The sequence below is a fragment of the Oncorhynchus mykiss genome, chromosome 6 (genome assembly GCF_013265735.2).
Source record: "Oncorhynchus mykiss isolate Arlee chromosome 6, USDA_OmykA_1.1, whole genome shotgun sequence".
In the NCBI taxonomy this organism is placed as follows: Eukaryota; Metazoa; Chordata; class Actinopteri; order Salmoniformes; family Salmonidae; genus Oncorhynchus; species Oncorhynchus mykiss.
In genome coordinates, this window is record NC_048570.1 from 17299479 (window position 1) to 17319402 (window position 19924).

Consider the following 19924-nt stretch of genomic DNA (forward strand, 5'->3'; position numbering starts at 1 on the left):
AGCCTAGTGGTTAGAGCGTTGGAATAGTAAGTTGCAAGATCGAATCCCCGAGCTGACAAGGTACAAATCTGTCGTTCTGCCCCTGAACAAAGCAGTTAACCCACTGTTACTAGGCCATCGTTGAAAATAAGAATTTGTTCTTAACTGACTTGCGTAGTTAAAGGTTAAGGAAAAAAATGCATAAGGCATTCAGTTGTACAACTGACTAGGTATCCCCCTTTCCCTTTCTTGGGTATGACGCTACAAGCACACCTGTATTTTGGGAGTATACATTATTCTCTGAAGATCCTCTCAATCTTTGTCAGGTTAGATGGGGAACGTCGCTGCACAGCTGTTTTCAGGTCTCTGCAGGGAATTTCGATCAGGTTAAAGTGCGGGCTCTGGCTGGGCCATTCAAGGACATTCAGAGACTTGTCCCGAAGCCACTCCTGCATTGTCTTGGCTGTGTGCTTGGGGTCGTTCTCCTGTTGGAAGGTGAACTTTTGCCACAGTCCGAGGTCCTGAGCGCTCTGGAGCAGGTTTTCATCAAGGATCTCACTGTACTTTGTCCGCGATCCTGACTAGTCTCCCAGTCCCTGCCTCTGAAAAACATTCCCACAGCATGATGCTGCCGCCATCATTTTATTATTATTATTTTCACATTTTTTTAACCAGGTAGGCTAGTTGAGAACAAGTTCTCATTTACAACTGCGACCTGGCCAAGATAAAGCAAAGCAGTGCGACACAAACAACACAGAGATACACATGGGATAAACAAGCGTACAGTCAATGACACAATAGGGGGGAAAAAGTCTATATACAGTGTGTGCAAATGACATGAGGTTAGGCAATAAATAGGCCATAGTAGCAAAGTAATTACAATTTAGCAGATTAACACTGGAGTGATAGATGAGCAGATGATGATGAGCAGATGATGGTGTGTAAGTAGTGATACTGGTGTGCAAAAGAGCAGAAAAGTAAATAAAAACAGTATGGGGATGAGGTAGGTTGATTGGGTGGGCTATTTACAGATGGACTATGTACAGCTGGAGCAATCGGTTAGCTGCTCAGATAGCTGATGTTTAAAGTTAGTTAGGGAAATGTAAGTCTCCAGCTTCAGCGATTTTTGCAATTCATTCCAGTCACTGGCAGCAGAGAACTGGAAGGAAAAGCGGCCAAAGGAGGTGTTGGTTTTGGGGATGACCAGTGAGATATACAGTGGGGCAAAAAAGTATTTAGTCAGCCACCAATTGTGCTATGTCTCCCACTTAAAAAGATGAGAGAGGCCTGTAATTTTCATCATAGGTACACTTCAACTATGACAGACAAAATTAGAAAAAAAATTGAGAAAATCACATTGTAGGATTTTTAATGAATTTATTTGCAAATTATGGTGGAAAATAAGTATTTGGTCACCTACAAACAAGCAAGATTTCTGGCTCTCACAGACCTGTAACTTCTTCTTTAAGAGGCTCCTCTGTCCTCCACTCGTTACCTGTATTAATGGCACCTGTTTGAACTTGTTATCAGTATAAAAGACACCTGTCCACAACCTCAAACAGTCACACTACAAACTCCACTATGGCCAAGACCAAAGAGCTGTCAAAGGACACCAGAAACAAAATTGTAGACCTGCACCAGGCTGGGAAGACTGAATCTGCAATAGGTAAGCAGCTTGGTTTGAAGAAATCAACTGTGGGAGCAATTATTAGGAAATGGAAGACATACAAGACCACTGACCATCCCCCTCGATCTGGGGCTCCACGCAAGATCTCACCCGTGGGGTCAAAATGATCACAAGAACGGTGAGCAAAAATCCCAGAACCACACGGGGGGACCTAGTGAATGACCTGCAGAGAGCTGGGACCGAAGTAACAAAGCCTACCATCAGTAACATACTACGCCGCCAGGGACTCAAATCCTGCAGTGCCAGACGTGTCCCCCTGCTTAAGCCAGTACATGTCCAGGCCCGTCTGAAGTTTGTTAGAGAGCATTTGGATGATCCAGAAGAAGATTGGGAGAATGTCATATGGTCAGATGAAACCAAAATATAACTTTTTGGTAAAAACTCAACACGTCGTGTTTGGAGGACAAAGAATGCTGAGTTGCATCCAAAGAACACCATACCTACTGTGAAGCATGGGGGTGGAAACATCATGCTTTGGGGCTGTTTTTCTGCAAAGGGACCAGGACGACTGATCTGTGTAAAGGAAAGAATGAATGGGGCCATGTATCGTGAGATTTTGAGTGAAAACCTCCTTCCATCAGCAAGGGCATTGAAGATGAAACGTGGCTGGGTCTTTCAGCATGACAATGATCCCAAACACACCGCCCGGGCAACGAAGGAGCGGCTTCGTAAGAAGCATTTCAAGGTCCTGGAGTGGCCTAGCCAGTCTCCAGATCTCAACCCCATGGAAAATCTTTGGAGGGAGTTGAAAGTCTGTGTTGCCCTGCAACAGCCCCAAAGCATCACTGCTCTAGAGGAGATCTGCATGGAGGAATGGGCCAAAATACCAGCAACAGTGTGTTAAAACCTTGTGAAGACTTACAGAAAACATTTGACAAAGGGTATATAACAAAGTATTGAGAAACTTTTGTTATTGACCAAATACTTATTTTCCACCATAATTTGCAAATTAAATTAAAAATCCTACAATGTGATTTTCTGGATTTTTTTTCTCATTTTGTCTGTCATAGTTGAAGTGTACCTGTGATGAAAATTACAGGCCTCTCTCATCTTTTTAAGTCGGACAACTTGCACAATTGGTGGCTGACTAAATACTTTTTTGCCCCACTGTACCTGCTGGAGCGCGTGCTACGGGTGGGTGTTGTTATTGTGACCAGTGAGCTGAGATAAGGTGGAGCATTACCTAGCATAGACTTCTAAATGACCTGGAGCCAGTGGATCTGGCAACGAATATGTAGCGAGGGCCAGCCGACTAGAGCATACAGGTCGCAGTGGTGGGTGGTATAAGGCGCTTTGGTAACAAAACGGATGCCACTGGGATAGACTACATCCAATTTGCTGAGTAGAGTATTGGAGGCTATTTTGTAGATGACATCGCCGAATTCGAGGAACGGTAGGATAGTCAGTTTTACTAGGGTAAGTTTGGCGGCATGAGTGAAGGAGGCTTTGTTGCGAAATAGAAAGCTGATTCTAGATTTGATTTTGGATTGGAGATCATGCTTCACTGTAGTGATGGTGCCAGATTTCCTCCTGACGTGATGCTTGACATTCAGGCCAAAGAGTTCAATCTTGGTTTCATCAGACCAGAGAATCTTGTTTCTCGTGGTCTGATAGTCCTTGAGGTGCCTGTTGGCAAACTCCAAGTGGGCTGTCATGTGGCTTTTACTGAGACAATTCCTTCGACCTCATGGCTTGGTTTTTGCTCTGACATGCATCAACTGTGGGACTTTATGTACAGTACCAGTCAATAGTTTGGACACACCTACTCATTCAAGAGTTTTTTATTTTTACTATTTTCTACATTGTAGAGAAGTGGTGAAGACATCAAAACTATGAAATAACATATGGAATCATGTAGTAACCAAAAGTGTTAAACAAATCCAAATATATTTTATATTTGAGATTCTTCAAAGTAGTCACTCTCTGCCTTGATGACAGCTTTGCGCACTCTTGCTTTGCACATGCATTCTTTGCACATGTATTCTCTCAACCAGCTTCACCTAGAATGCTTTTCCAACAGTCTTGAAGGATTTCCCACATATTCTGAGCACTTGTTGGCTGCTTTTCCTTCACTCTGCGGTCCAACTCATCCCAAACCATCTCAATTGGGTTGAGGTTGGGTGATTGTGGAGGCCAGGTCATCTGATGCAGCACTCCATCACTCTTCTTCTTGGTCATATCGCCCTTACACACCTGGAGGTGTGTTGGGTCATTGTCCTGTTGAAAAACAAATGATAGTCCCACTAAGCGCAAACTAGACCGGATGGGGTATCGCTGCGGAATACTGTGGTAGCAATGCTGGTTAAGTGTGCCTTAAATTCTAAATAAATCACTGAAAGTGTCACCAGCAATGCACCCCCACACCACCACCTCCATGCTTCACGGTGGGAACCACGCATGCGGAGATGATCCGTTCACCTACTCTGCATCTCACAAAGACATGGCTGCTGGAACCAAAAATCTCAAATTTGGACTCATCAGACCAATGGACAGATTTCCACCATTCTAATATCCATTGCTTGTGTTTCTTGGCCCAAGCAAGTCTCTTCTTATTATTGGTGTCCTTTAGTAGTGGTTTCTTTGCAGCTAACAGACCATGAAGGTCTCCTCTGATCAGTTGATGTTGATGTGTCTGTTACTTGAACTCTTTGAAACATTTTATTTGGGCTGCTCTCTGAAGTGCAGTTAACTCTAATAACATTATCGTCTGCAGCTAATAACATTATTGTCTGCAGCAGAGACAACTCTGGGTTTTCCTTTCTTGTGGCGGTCCTCATGAGAGCCATTTTCACCATAGCGCTTGATGGTTTTTGCAACTGCACTTGAAGAATGTTTTATTGTTCTTGAAATTGTTTAACACTATTTTCTGTTTACTACATGATGTATGTGTTATTTCATAGTTTTGATGTCTTCACTATTGTAGAAAAAAGAGAAGAAAAAAAAACCTGGAATGAGTAGGTGTCCAAACTTTTGACTAGTACTGTATGTAAATAAGGTATTTCTGTTATTTATTTTAAATATATTTGCAAAAATGTCTAAACCTGTTTTTGCTTTGTCATTATTGGTTATTGTGTGTGGATAGATGAGGGGGGAAAAGGTAATTTAATCCATTTTAGAATAAGGCTTTAACATAACAAAATGTGGAAAAGGGGAAGGAGTCTGAATACTTTTTGAATGCACTGTATATCAAATCAAATGTATTTATAAAGCCCTTCTTACATCGGCTGATATCTCAAAGTGCTGTACAGAAACCCAGCCTCAAACCCCAAACAGCAGGCAATGCAGGTGTAGAAGCATGCCAGGGACTCCATATTGACTTGTGAGGTACATAAACTTCTGACAACTTTGATTCGGTGTGAATTGTCCATGTAATGATGATGATTGATTTGTTGTCCATTACAAACTTTCTTGCAGAATAATTAATAAATACTGAAAAGGCTACTAAAACCACAGAAAGGCTCTTAAAATGGAGGATTTGGATTTGCTGTAGCTGAAGTGAGGTTGGTGACTGTTTGTCAGACATGGGAGAAGTCAGTACTCAGTCATTCGGTCAATGTGTACTTGAGCCTCATGTCCTGGTCCTGGCCAGGGTAAAGCAGAGCAGAGAGCCAGGGCCCTGCCTTTATAAAAGGCCTGTCGTCAGTAATGTATTCTCCCTTTGAGCACCTGTCTTGGCAAGTAGCGAGCAGGCCGCCGGAGAGGTTTGACAGCCTTAGAGCCGCCCTGACACAGCCCAACCGCTAAAGACTGGAAAATGTGTGTTGCTGAGGAACCCTCATGAAATATGAATGGATGCTCCTGCGTTTTCTAGACATGTTTAATCACGTTAGAGGATTTTCTAGTCCACGCTCCTACGTTGAACTTAAAGGGGCCTTCCAGGTCTGCAGTATTCAATTGTTTCAAAATGTATTTTGGTTTGTCATCTCTCTGAAGGACTTTTTGAGAGACGTGTGTGTACTTCTCTGAGTAGTGGTTCTGGGTTGATCTACAGTTTATCCTACTTTGACTGGCCATGCAGCAAGACTTTCCTCCTCTCATCATACTGCATAAATACTGCATTTACCTAGTTAGCCTTGAACTGTTTTGGAACCATCACTGTCTTTTACTAATCTGTGCTAACACTTAACAGGAGTACGTTTCTCTCCTTTCTACACTGTAAGTGCACTCGATGGGTTCAGGCGCTCCTTGAAATTTGTTTGCTGATCACCTCTCCAATTAGCTGGTTACAAGAGCTGTGGAAGTGACCAGCCTTTTACAGAAGCCTCTTAGGCCTTCTAACAGGCCGTCTTCTGTGGAGAAACAAATGATTTTCAATGGTGATATTTTCTCCATTAATGCATTTATTCATTTATGCATGGAGGGTTGTTAGATTCTCTGTCACCGGACTTAATACGTATCCTTTTGTTTTTTATTTTGGTGTGCAGAACAATACATCAAGTCAAATGCTTTTGAAGTGTTTTCCTCACTGCACAAATTCAAATACCGAGCACAGTAAGATGACCATTTTCTCTCATAGCTTAGAGCTTACTAATCCACTGAACTGAAACACTGATCAGTTTCCATTTTATTTAGAGCTAGAAAAACATCCAACTGGTCGAATATTTAATAAGAACCGATTTAATGAGCCATCTGAAATGACCATTGCAGATGTCTTGGGGGCACTTCATTTTACGGTACTGCTTCCACAATGTTTGTATGATATTAACAGGAAATTATCTGGCAACAAATTGATATGTTAGAATTCAACACAATTGGTAACTACTGTAACTGGTACTAAATTGTACCCGTGAAACGGTTTAATTATTTAATTGGTTAGCTTATTACTGTGTAATTAACATGTTACCATGTAAGCCTACCATAAGGCTTTCACAGACTCAAACAATGTCAACACAATGTTCTCAGCTTGGGGAAGGAAGCCTGATGAAGACAATTTAGTTGTGAACACCATATTAATGAAAATAGTTTTTTTGTAGATATAGCCAGCCTAATGTCGAGGTAAATGGCTGGTAACATTCGTAAAAAAGACTGCCTCTTTAGGTCTTTAATTTATTGAAACATGAATTTCAAAATGTGTAGGCCTACTTAGTATATTTTGTAACATGCAACATCTTTTGAAACATCTTTCTTTTCTTTTGAAACAACTTTGCCTGAACTGTTGCTCAGTACATGCAAAGTTGTTCTGCTAAGTCTGCCATTGAATCCAACTGGCTTGTTTAAACAAAGGTTTTCTCAGTCACCCCCTCTTTCTCATGTTTGAGTGGAGTCCTGAAAGCCCTCCCAAATATTGTGCTCTCCCTGTCAGTCTGGGACGGTCTTCCCTCCCATTCACCAGCTGAGCCGGATCGCTGACTTGGAGGAATAATTCTGACTGGGTAGAGCAGCCGATAAGCACCGCTATTTTGTTCTAGGGACGCTGCTGCTGTTGGAACAGCTTTGACAAATGAAGCAAGGTTTTTTCTCCCTCTTATCATGCTCCCCCTCTAACCCTTTCTCTCCCTCCTCTCTCTTTCTCTCTCCCTTTTTCTCCATCTTTCCCTCTCTCTCTCCCTCCCTCTCTCTCTGGTACCTAAAGAGGTACATTTCGGCTGTTTCTTTCTTATCCCCTGCTCTTACACAGAGATAGTCAAAGCCCTTTGTAAGCTTTACTCAGCCTTGAAAGATCAAGGTCAATATCTAACAGGGCACACTTTGCAACTCAGTAATTATGTATGTCAAGCGTGTGTCAGATGAAAAGAGGTGTCTGCTCTTTTCCAAGGTTAATTCACGGGAAAGTACAATAAGCCTATTGGGCCATCCAGTGGAGAGCACTGTAGGTTAACCTTCGCCTCAAGGGGAGAGACAAGGGGAAGAAGTCTATGCACATTTCTTTGACATGGCAGTTGGTTAGGAGAGGATTGAACAAGGCTTCATTTGTCGTTGTCTTTTCATCTCTGCTGTCTCTTCCTTTAGGTGACGTTGGGGAAGGTGCTGAAAGCCATCGTGGTGATGAGAAGCTTGTTCATAGACCGGACCATCGTGAGGGGATTCAGCGAGAATGTGTATTCCGAGGATGGCAAGGTATTGTGTTCAGGGTTAAAAGGGAGGTTAGTGCCCAAACAGCTGGATTGGGTTGTACTGCATGAGATGGCGAGGTGCGACCCTCTCTCCATTGAAAAAATATGCATACGGTATTACTTCACATAAGGTATTACATTACAAAAGGTATTACTTTTACACTCAGGTCAAGAGACGTCATACTAGGCATATTATCTGTTCACATCCCAGGAGACTTCAGTTGCAAGGTCTTCACGGGTCCCAAAAAGGTTGATCCATTCTGTAATGGATCCGTGGCTTTCCCACATGACCCAATATGCATCCCGGAGCCAACTAGGTAAAAAACCTGTCGATGTGCCCTTGAGCAAGGGCACGTAACCCTAAATGCTCCTTTAAGTCACTCTGAATAAGAGTGTCTGCTAAATAACTCAAATGTAAAAATATATATATATATATATATATGTAAAATAAAAAAATGAAAGTCCATTAAAAAAAACTTTTTTAAGAGAGACCCGTTCTGAATGTACTCGAGGACAGTTAGACTTGTTCCAAAAAGGCCTGTGGAAAAACAGACCTGTGCCGGTTCGGATTAGAGAGACCCATTCACTTCCGAGAGTAGAAAAAGAGAGAGAGAAACCTGCTAGCGCCATCAAATGATGTCAATTAGCATTTCAGGAGCTTCTAAAGCCATGCCATCATTTTATGGAATTTTCCAAGCTGTTTAAAGGCACAGTCAACTTAGTGTATGTAAACTTATGACCCACTAGAATTGTGATACGGCGAATTATAAGTGAAATAATCTGTCTGTAAACAATTGTTGGAAAAATGACTTGTCATGGCACAAAGTAGATGTCCTAACCTACTTGCCAAAACTATAATTTGTTAACAATACATTTGTGGAGTGGTTGAAAAACAAGTTTTAATGACTCCAACCTACATGTATGTAAACTATAACAAATTATTTAAAAAACTATTGTGTTTATATGTGTAGGATATTCAAAACTTTATAGCCTATTGTTTTATGGTGTTTACTTTCTTAAAACCATAATTGACCACCTCCCGGTTCAGCTGTCAGAAATGTTTGCGCTAAATGCATCAAGACATTGCATTCATATAGGCCTAGGAGTCCACTGTATGATATTCTTCTAAATCTTTTTAAAAGAAGTTTGGTCCTAGCCCTAGAGAGACCGAGATATGCCAGCGCCATGTTCCCAACACCAACTTGCATTCTTTATCCTTGTCTGATAGGCTACTACTGCTATACAGATAGGCCTACATAAAGCTAATTTGTCACATTTTTATCAGAATATTTTTGGGAAAGATAAACATAATATTGTTAGATTAAAGGAGTAACTCTGGTAGGCCTTAAACATTCTTCCTCAAGTTAAACTGTTGGAGCCAGTTGGAGTGCCGGTGTGCACTGCCTTCATAGGCAGCAGGTAACCTAGTGGTTAGAACGTTGGGTCAGTAACCGAAAGGTTGCCTCGATCGAATCACCGAGCTGACAAGGTAGAAATATTTTATGCCCCTGAACAAGGCAGTTAACCCACTGTTCCCCAGTAGGCCGTCATTGTAAATAAGAATTTGTTCTTAACTGACTTGCCTTGTTAAATAATGCTTGAATAAAAAACAAAAAAAATAAATATATATATAGCCATACCACACCAGACCTTGACGAAGGATTCTTAACTGTATTAGGGTAATATAGGGTAATATCAAAAGTAAGGCATCTTTGTTTATACGGAAAATACAAACAGGTTATTGCATCATTAAATAAAGTTTTAAAGCACCTCCTTTTCATGGTTTTAGTGTGAGTGCGAGTAGCCTACCGGCAACACAACATTAGAGTTGGAACTCAATTTGGCCAAAGAAAATATCTCAACAGAATGAAACAAAACATTTGTTGCATATTTAAAAAACTGGTTTAAACCTTCACAAAAGTTAACAGGCTTAGGCCTATATTGCAGCAATTACCAACAAAGGTGGGTTCCTACCGCAGGCCTTAAAAACATGAACTGGCGAACATCCAGAAAAATGAGTTTGTGTGGCGGTGCTGACTAACGGAAAATAAACTATAAACTATCAAAATAGAGTCGCACTCTCCATATATAAACTCCCAGTAATTTATTGGGTATTTACCAATGTTTCGACATAACTGCCGCCTTCAGTGATGGCCTACCCAACAAATGACTGCAATAAGTTATTTATTTTACAACAGGCTTACTTTTAATCTTAAATTAAAAAGACAGATGGAACTTAATTTAGCCAACAAAAATGTCGCAGCAAAAACAAAAACACTTTGAGCATATTTAAAGAACTGGCTTAGATTCTTAAATAGGCCAATAATAATAATGATGAGAAACCAAATTAAAATAAATAAATAAAAGTTAGAAAATTGCATCAAACCTGAATAGCGAGTTGCATACAGTCCATTTTGCCACGCCAACCTTCTCGTCTTTGTTCACTCACAGATTTTCCCCTTGTCGGTTTATTTTCACTATACACTTTCTCCTCTAGCTTTCCTTTTACTTCATTAAAAATGTCCTCCATCTTTGCAATCAACAGCCGCAGACACGTGTGAGGCGAGTGGCCAGAACCAGTTTCAGCTGGACATAAGCTTTACGTTTTATTGAGTTGCTATTGGCTGACATAGAAAGCAAGTTCACACAATTGTCATCACCTCACACATTAAATTAAGAGGCTGGGTCCAGTCAGTAAATCAATTTTAATTGCACATACCCGAGACCTGTGGCCAATATACAAAAGTATGTGGGCACACCTTCAAATTAGGGGATTCGGCTATTTCAGCCACCCCCGTTGCTGACAGGTGTATAAAATCGAGCACACAGCCATGCAATCTCCATGGACAAACATTGGCAGTAGAATGGCCTAAATGAAGAGCTTTCTCTTGAGTGATGATTTGTGCTCCGCCATCTGGCTGTCTGACGGACGGGTCTGGGTTTGGCAGATGCCAGGAGAACGCTACTTCCCCGAACTGTAAAGTTTGGTGGAGGAAGAACAATGGGGTTGGGGCTGTTTTTCATGGTTCAGGCTAGGTCCATTAGTCCCAGTGAAGGGAAATCTTAACGCTACAACATACAATGACATTCTAGACAATTCTGTGCTTCCAACTTTGTGGCAACAGTTTGGGGAAGGCCCTTTCCTGTTTCAGCATGACAATGTCCCCGTGCACAAAGCGAGGTCCATACAGAAGTACCTTTGTCGAGATCCACATACGTTTGGTCATGTAGTGTATCAGACTCGACCCAGATCCAAGACAGAAGTCTGAATTTAGGAACCACTCTGGTCCTGGGTCAGATCTCAGAGTTTCTGGTCTATTGGACCTGTGAAGACCTCTACTTCAGTCTTCTTGAGACTGTACTGGCTACAATGAAGGATCCCTCTGGGCTATGTATTCAAAGGGACCTCATATAGCCTTTTATACAAGGGGGTTGATGGTCTCCAGCTGCTAACGTAAGACGATGCAATCCAGGGTCTGGACCTCCATTCCTCATTGTCAGTTTTCTGTTGGCACGGCTGAATAATTTAGGTGACCACTTCCTCTCTTGCACACTCACATGAAAAACTTGTAAAGGATATGTGACATTGGCTTTCCTCTACGATTTCCACTCTATCAGATTCAACATTAATCCCTAATTAATTTTGAATGTGGCTCTGTGTTGGTGTTTCGCCCTCACTCAGCCAGAGAGTGAGGACTCTTTGAACTGACATCAATATTAGGAGGCCATCAAAGCCACAGAGAACCTTGATCACCATTAATTATGCCAATGAATGGTAGACTTCTGAACCTCCTGCCAGAACAATGCTGTCTGATGTACTCAACTGTGTGTGTGTGTGTGTATGTGTGCGCACACACAAGCACATACATGGATTTAGTGTTTTAAATCGAGCTCTCACATACACTACCGTTCAAAAATGTAGGGTCACTTAGAAATGTCCTTGTTTTTGAAAGAAAAGCACATTTTTTGTCCATTAAAATAACACTAAATTGATCAGAAATACAGTGTAGACATTGTTATCCTCTTGGAGCTAGGGGGCACTATTTCTATGTTTGGAAAAATAACGTTCCCAAAGTAAACGGCCTATTTCTCAGGACCAGATGCTAGAATATGCATATAATTGACAGATTAGGATAGAAAACACTCTAAAGGTTCCAAAACTGTAAAAATATTGTCTGTGAGTATAACAGAACTGATATTGCAGGCAAAAGCCTGAGAAAAATCCAATCAGGAAGTGACTCTTATTTTGAAACCCCTGTGTTCCTATGCATCCCTATTGCTCATTGAAAGGGATATCAACCAGATTCCTCTTTCTATGGCTTCCCTAAGGTGTCAACAGCCTTTAGACATAGTTTCAGGCTTTTATTTTGAAGAATGAGCGTGAACGACCACATTGCGTAAGTGGACAGGTGGGGGCTCTCAGAGTGATTTGTGCGCAAAAGATAGAGGCGACCATTGTTACTCCCAGTCCTAGTGAAAAGCCAACTGTCCCGGTTGATATATTATCGAATAGATATTTGAAAAACACCCTGAGGATTGATTATAAAAAACTTTTTACATGTTTCTGTTGACATTATGGATATAATTTGGAATTTTTGTCTGCGTTGTCGTGACCGCTCTTTCCGGTGGATTACTGGTAATACCTGAGGTATTTGGATATAAAAAATATCTTTATGGAACAAAAGGAACATTTGTTGTCTAACTGGGAGTCTCGTGAGTGAAAACATCCGAAGATCATCAAAAGTAATCGATTAATTTGATTGCTTTTCTGATTTTCGTGACCAAGTTACCTGATGCTAGGTGTACTTATTGTTTTGTCGAGCAATCGATAAACTTACACAAACGCTTGTATTGCTTTCGCTGTAAAGCATAATTTCAAAATCTGAGACGACAGGTGGATTAACAAAAGGCTAAGCTGTGTATTCCTATGTTGCACTTGTGATTTCATGAATATTAATATTTTCTAGTCCTCAACTGGCAGCTTCATTAAATAGTACCCGCACAACACCAGTCTCAACGTCAACAGTGAAGATTCGACTCCGGGATGCTGGCCTTCTAGTGGGGTGTCTGTTTCTCAAACTAGACACTCTAATGTACTTGTCCTATTGCTCAGTTGTGCACCGGGGCCTCCCACTCCTCTTTCTATTGTGGTTAGAGCCAGTTTACACAGCAGTAGTACACAGCAATGTACCAGATCTTGACAATTTCTCACATGGAATAGCCTTCATTTCTCAGAACAAGAATTGTCTGATGAGTTTAGGAAGAAAGTCCATTGTTTCTGGTCATTTTGAGCCGTAAAATCGAACCAAAAAAAGCTGATGCTCCAGATACACAACTAGTCTAAAGAAGGCCAGTTTTATTGATTCTTTAATCAGTACAACAGTTTTCAGCTGTGGTAACATAATCACAAAATACTTTTATAATGATCAATTAGCCTTTTAAAATTAAAAACTTGGATTAGCTAACACAACGTGCCATTGGAACGCAGAAGTGATGGTTGCTGATTATGGGCATCTGTAGATATTCCATAGATATTCCAGCTACAATAGTCATTTACAACATTAACAATGTCTACACTGTATTTCTGATCAAAACAAGGACATTTCTAAGTGATCCCAAACTTTTGAACGGTAGTGTATATGTAACTGCCACAACTTCCCAGGGTACTTTATAGAGATAATGTGCTCCATGGAAAATGTTTTGAAGTCCAGACATTCCCAAAGCTCCACCTAGGATGAGTTAGACAGACACAACAGCAGCCAGGGTTTTGTTTAGGATGTCTCACACCCCCGCCCCTCAGGCTCCAACATCCCTATTTCTGCCGTTTTCTCCACTAATTATCATACGGTAAGAAGCAGCAGGAGCAGCAAGCTGAACCTTCTAGCATACAGAGAGAGAGAGAAAAGGAGAAGGAAAACTGCACTATCAAAGGAGGGCTTCAAAGACTATCGAAGGCATCTCTTGGGTAATTTGTGATCCTGTATTATTTTCCCTTCAAAGGGTCTCTGTGTGTCGGTAGTGGGTAAAGGGACAGAGGGGGATTGAATCCGATTTCTCTAATAAATGCTGACACCAGGCCTGTTTGATATTAGTTTCAGGGTAGTGTTTTGATTTGTTATCGCCTTTGAAAATGTTTGGACGACCTTCGCACAATCTCCTGCCCTTCTCTCCCAGTTCACTGAAGGACCATGCAAGTCACAGGACAGCAGGGGATCCAGAAGAGAGGAGCCATTTGAATTTAAAATATAGACCTGATCAAATTATCAATACAATGTTAATGAATGGTATTACAAAGATTATAGACTTAAGTGAATGTTGATGGTGTAGTCCCGAGGTATTTAATTTTTTTTATATTTATTTATTTATTTATTTATTTAAATTTCTTTATTTAACCAGGTAGGCCAGTTGGGAACAAGTTCTCATTTACAACTTTTCTGTTCTACCTGATAATGAATGGCACACACCTGGTGTCCCAGGTCTAAATCAGTCCCTGATTAGAGGGGAACATTGAAAAAATGCAGTGGAACTGGCTTCGAAGTCCATAATTGAATTTGGGGGAGGTCAGTCTTGATGATGACGACACGTGTACTCCAATCTCATTGTTCTAAATTCTCAAAATTAACACTTGCTGTGATTTGTATCGTATACAACTGAAGAAAATGATGTGTGTGGATTTGAAAATGTACGATTGATTACATAGATATGAGAATAATATCATTTTCTCTCCTCAGCTGGATATCTGGTCAAAGTCAAACTATCAGGTATTTCAGAAGGTGAGACCCTATCTCTATGTTTACTCCAAACGGAGATACAATGCACAACCCTCTGTGGAACCCTCTGTCTCTCTCCCATTGGGCCAGCTGTTGCTGGGTGTTCTCTCCCACTTGTCAAGCCCTGTCATACCAAAATGTACTCTGTTTCCGGTCTGATTTAATTTCAAACTCATTTCTGGCGAGCATATGGGGGTTATGAGTCGTCCTCACTTCCCTCTCATCCTCCCTCACCAAATCTCATCAGGCGGAGTCATCGCCATGGCAGCATATGGGCAGCCAGAAAGCCACACACACCAACGACTGGGATGGAGCCAGCATTAATAGAAAGAGAGCCCCCAATTGTGTTTTTCATAGAGCATTGTCACTTGTGCCCCCTGGCTGTTCAAAGCACAGTATGTTTATTTCTTGATCTCATCCTAATGCTAAGTCAAACAGACCGTGAGGAAGGCGAGAGAAAGGGAGGATGGCACCTCTCAGCTTCCCCTCCCATCTGTCACTGCACTGCCACGGTCTGACTTGTCACCAAAGCCTCTTTGTTAACCGCCCAGTCATATCCTTACATCTTCTTTGAGGAGAAAGCCCCCCTTCTGCTTTGATATGTTTTCCCTGTGCATTTAGTGTACTATATGCCTGCCATGTGCTGCTAATAGCCGTGTCCCTCATGCTTTGCCAGATGGTAAAAATGTAATAGCAATGGACATATTGACTGGACACAGAATAAAACAATACTAGCTATATCGACAGAAGAACTTAGTTACGTAATAGATGGCCCGCAGATAATTGCATGTGGGATGAATATTTGATTTTGATCAAAGTATTAAGAATAAAAAACCCAGTCACTGCCAAGTGAATGTGTAGGAGTGAGAGATGGATACAGTATACGCTATGATTAGTATTGCTCCAATGACAACCATGCAGTAGTCTACCAGAACTCTTTTAGTTATTTTAAAAGTTGAGTAATAAGTACTCTGTCTTTGAAAATATCTTGTTTTTACTTGACCGCTTGAATTGATTATGCTATGTAATGCTTGCTCATAAAACCATATAGAATTGAACATGAACTGGCAGGCTTAATATTATTTTATTGTTTCAGGTTTAGCAGAGACACCTGGAATGTTCTCAAATGTTCATGGGTTTTTACAAGCCCCGTTTTCTCTCTTAAGGTTACGGATCATGCCACCACTGCTCTGCTGCACTACCAACTTCCACAAATGCCCGACGTGGTGGTACGGTCCTTCATGGTGAGCACATTCACAAAGCAAACGCTCTACATAACCCTCTCCCACCCTGTGTCTGAGCTCCTTTACTTGATAATCCACTCTGTCTTTTGTCCCATATCTTCACCATGTACACATAGCCGATGGATTGCACTTCCATTGCTAGTCAGTCCAGGCATCTTATCACACAGTACTGTAACAGTACCTCATTTGATTTAAAGCTCAGAGACTAATTTTTTATAAGGTGAGGAGGGGGTTGAAAATTGTCAGGCTATTACTGAATAACTACTGGTTGAGTCAGACAAAGCTTCCATCTCTCACTGACGCTAGTAGCCAGTCACCACATAGAGTCCAATAGAGGAGGTACCTCAGGAAGCATAGAAAATACTTGTCATTGTTATTGTGTGATGTATCAGGTACCATCGGATGTTCTTACTCCTGGCTTCCCGGAGTGCAGGACGGGGTTATATATTAGTGTTTTGATGTTTTAGTCTTTAAATAGCCCGACTGTCCACTCTGTAGATCCATGCTCTTAGTGCTGAAGTGAGGGAGATTGATTAGCCGCTCCTCTCCGGTGCTGAAAATCAATGAGATACTATTTTGATCTGACCTGGCCAGGGTGTGGGGGCTGGGTAGCACCGCCGTCCTTTAGGGAGGGGTTTCAAACGGTCAGCTCAACGGCTCGGCTTCAGGGCCAACAGCGGGGCACCTCCTTTACTGACCTGTCCTCATTTACAGCTTGACACTGTCCAGAAAGACATGATCACTACATACCCAGACATCACCATGTTTTGAAACGTCTTAAGACATCTTAAAAAGTCAAGACATCTTTAAGGTGCATCTATAGACTGTCTCAATACGTTTGAAGACAATCTTAGAATGAATGAGACGTTTCAAGGCACTATAAATAGTATTTATATGGTTTAGTTGTTTACTTATTGATTCCATGTTTGTCTTGTAGTGATTTGTCAATCACTTACTCATTGCTAGCACAAACTTTACAAACAAATCTGTTTAAAACAGATCACTTCAACACTTGCAGGATACCTCTGATGTGCTAGAGTAGGACCTAAGAACCGTGAAATACAATATTACATTTAAGTATGTGATTATTTCTCAATATATGTAAATATTCAGATAGAAAAGATGGGCAAGACTCCAGGCTCTGTCGCAGCCGGCCACAACCGGGAGACCCATGGGACTGCTCACAATTGGCCCAACGTCGTCCGAGTTAGGGGAGAGTTTGGCTGGCAGGGATGTTCTTGTCCCATCGCGCACTAGGGACTCCTGTGGCGGGCCGGGCGTAATGCAGGCTGACACGACGCCAGGTGTACAGTGTTTCCTCCGACACATTGGTGCGGCTGGCATCCGGGTGAAGCGGGCGTTGTGTCCAGAATCAGTGTGGCTTGGTTGGGTTGTGTTTCGGAAGATGCACGGCTCTCGACCTTCGCCTCTCCCGAGTTCTGTACGGGAGTTGCAACGATGGGACAAGACTGTAACTACCAATTGGATACCACGAAATTGGGAGAAAAAAGGGGCAAAAAAATGTTTGAAATAAAATAGATGGTCATGATAGGAAACTAAATGTACAGATTCATAGAAATAGATGGTCATGATAGGAAGCTAAATGTACAGATTCATAGAAATAGATGGTCATGATAGGAAGCTAAATGTACAAAGTTATTGTGCTGATGTTGCTTCCAGAGGCAGTTTGGAACTCGGTAGTGAGTGTTGCAACCGAAGACAGGCGATTTTTACGCGCTTCAGCATTCGGCGGTCCTGTCCTCTGATCTAAAAGTAAAAGGTGTGAGTACTTTCTGAAGGTACTGTATGTCTGCAATCAATCCTGTTGAAGGGAACAGTTGGCCTAAGTCCCGTCTTAAATAGCTACTAAAACAGTCAAACAAATATGGCTTTTCTGCACCTGTTTCTCAGTTGCTATTCCATAGGCTTGCAGAGACATTTCTCTCTCCTTACACATAACTGTATGTAGCCTTCTGGTTGCAGAGCTAACCTGAGATTGTTGTAATGGGTCTTTTCTCACGCTTCCCAGTGACAGTGGTGAACATTACCCTGGCTGGTGATGAATCTTGGAGCAGGGCTTTAATCCTCTAGATTGATGGTGCCGGTGAATGTGTTCTGCCAGGTGTGTGACTGAGAAGGAGGTGTGGCTGGCTGGAGCCCACTGACTGGCTGGGAGAGAAAGCAGGGGGAGCCCAAGCAGGAGGAGAGGCTCCATTTCACCCCCCTAGGTGGATCAACCGCAGGCCCCCACATTGGGTCTCTCTCGCCATTGTCAGCACATATGCTCATTGTAGTGGCCATCATTGAGTTTTGATAAAAAATGTCATGTTTTACTAGAATCAGTCTATTGGTGAATCCTCCTGACAAATATATCACTGTCCACCAGCCTGAATGTCCCTTTTTGCTCTCCTCGGCAGACCTGGCTAAGAAGCTACATCAAGCTGTTCCAGACCCCTTGTCAGCGCTGTGGAAAGTTTCTGCAAGAGGGACTTCCCCCGACCTGGAGAGACTTTCGTACCCTGGAGGCCTTCCACGACACGTGCAGGCAATGAGGAAATGGTGGGGACAGGTTCCATTGGAAACTGCTCTGACAGCTCATCTCATCATAAGACGAGAGCATGGCAAGACTTCACCTTCTCTTCAACCTCTCTATGTAGAGCAACAACCCCGGGATATATAGACTATCATGCCTGGTAGTCCACTTCCTGGTTGAATAGGCATCAGGTAGCCGACTGGGATGAAGAGAGGGCTCCAGTACGTAGGGGGAATTCCAGTTTACAGACGTCAACATCCAAATTAAAATGCCAAGACTGCCACCGTTGACTCTTCCATCATTAACATGACATGAATGTTGTTTAGGTCTGTAAGTCCCCCTCTCCCCCACTGTGTATGATGATGTCATATTAATGAGTCTACCTTTAACCTAATCTCACACAGCTGACCAAATGTTTGCCTTATAGAGAATTGTTCATTGCTCCTACTCCAGTCCCCTGGTTGTGCGGGAACCTTTTTTTCTGTTCCACACAACTCTCCAAATAACAAAAGAAAAAGTTGTTTTGCATCAAAGGCTGAGCGAACATATTCATGCCCCAAATCTTGTGCCGTTTTTTAACATTGTGTTGTAATTGGTCACTTTTATACAAGAGCTGGGTTTAATATTTCTTGATCTATGCTGGATATGTGGAGGGAAAAGTATTTTTTGTGAGGTGGTTGTTAAAAAGTCAACTTCAAAAAGTAGGTCATGACCCTTATGTATTTAGATGGCAAGCGAAGGGAATTGCTAATTCTGTACAGATGTAATATCTTAATTTTATCACCCTATTGTAGGAGAACTTTCCTGCAATGCAGGAAATGTTTAACTTGTAGTCTATTTGAGGTTTTAAAAGTTTGTAATTTCCATTTAGTAGTTTGACTTGATTTTCCCTTACAAAAAAATGTATCAACCCCTACATAAAATGTCCATAAATTATAATCCACATAATAATTTCAGTTTCCTGTTGCTGCAGGATTATTTTCTTGCTGTACCAAACTGGCTCAAATGAAGATCCTACATCTGTAGAATTAGGCGCCTGCCTTTTTGTACATTTTCAAAATAGTCTTTTTTTTATAACCATTGTCTAAATAAAGTACAGAATTGTTTTAATTGTAGCCGTCTGTCATCTTATCTCAATCTTCTGGAGGGTGGAGGAAAGGGTCTTGTCAATTCACAACACATTTTGAATATCTCTAGTCTTCAATGTTGTTCATCAATTTTCAGATTAGACATTACGCATGCATTTCATCATTCATGGGGCTCTTTGTGACTGTGAACAGCAGTTATCAAGGATCCTTGGCACATTCTCAAAGAGCGTACAGTTCACAGTCAAATGTAGTGTAAATGTTTTACACCACATGCAAAACTGAAATACTGAACTAAAGGTATTTTAAGTCACAAAGAGACAGCACACAACACTCTCCAAACTAAAAACTTTGTTGCACAGTTTTGAAAAAACTGAGTTTATGTGAGGGGTTGAGATTGCATGAAGAGTGAAAGTAGAATGGGCCATTGTTTCGTAACCTCCCCAATACAGTACGGACATTGTACTTTGTCACCTCTGTACATGTCGCTTTCTGGCTTTCCAGCTCTGAATTATTGATTTTGTTTATGTTACGATGTAGATTCCGCCATCGCTTGGGGCGGCAGGGTAGCCT

At 41.6% G+C, this 19924-nt stretch overlaps 1 protein-coding gene across 2 annotated transcripts in view; it reads left to right on the forward strand.

The window, feature by feature from the left end:
* Positions 1-19376, forward strand: part of med27 (mediator complex subunit 27) — a 93290-nt gene extending 73914 nt beyond the window's left edge. The window contains exons 5-8 of one of the 2 annotated variants that reach the window (XM_021605362.2): positions 7616-7723; positions 14451-14492; positions 15656-15733; positions 18151-19376. In XM_021605362.2, the coding sequence (XP_021461037.1) occupies positions 7616-7723; positions 14451-14492; positions 15656-15733; positions 18151-18285 (363 nt within the window). In that variant the 3' untranslated portion in view covers positions 18286-19376. The remainder of the gene's footprint in view (positions 1-7615; positions 7724-14450; positions 14493-15655; positions 15734-18150) is intronic. The other variant, XM_021605363.2, reaches the window with a different exon arrangement.
* Positions 19377-19924: the final 548 nt, after the last annotated feature.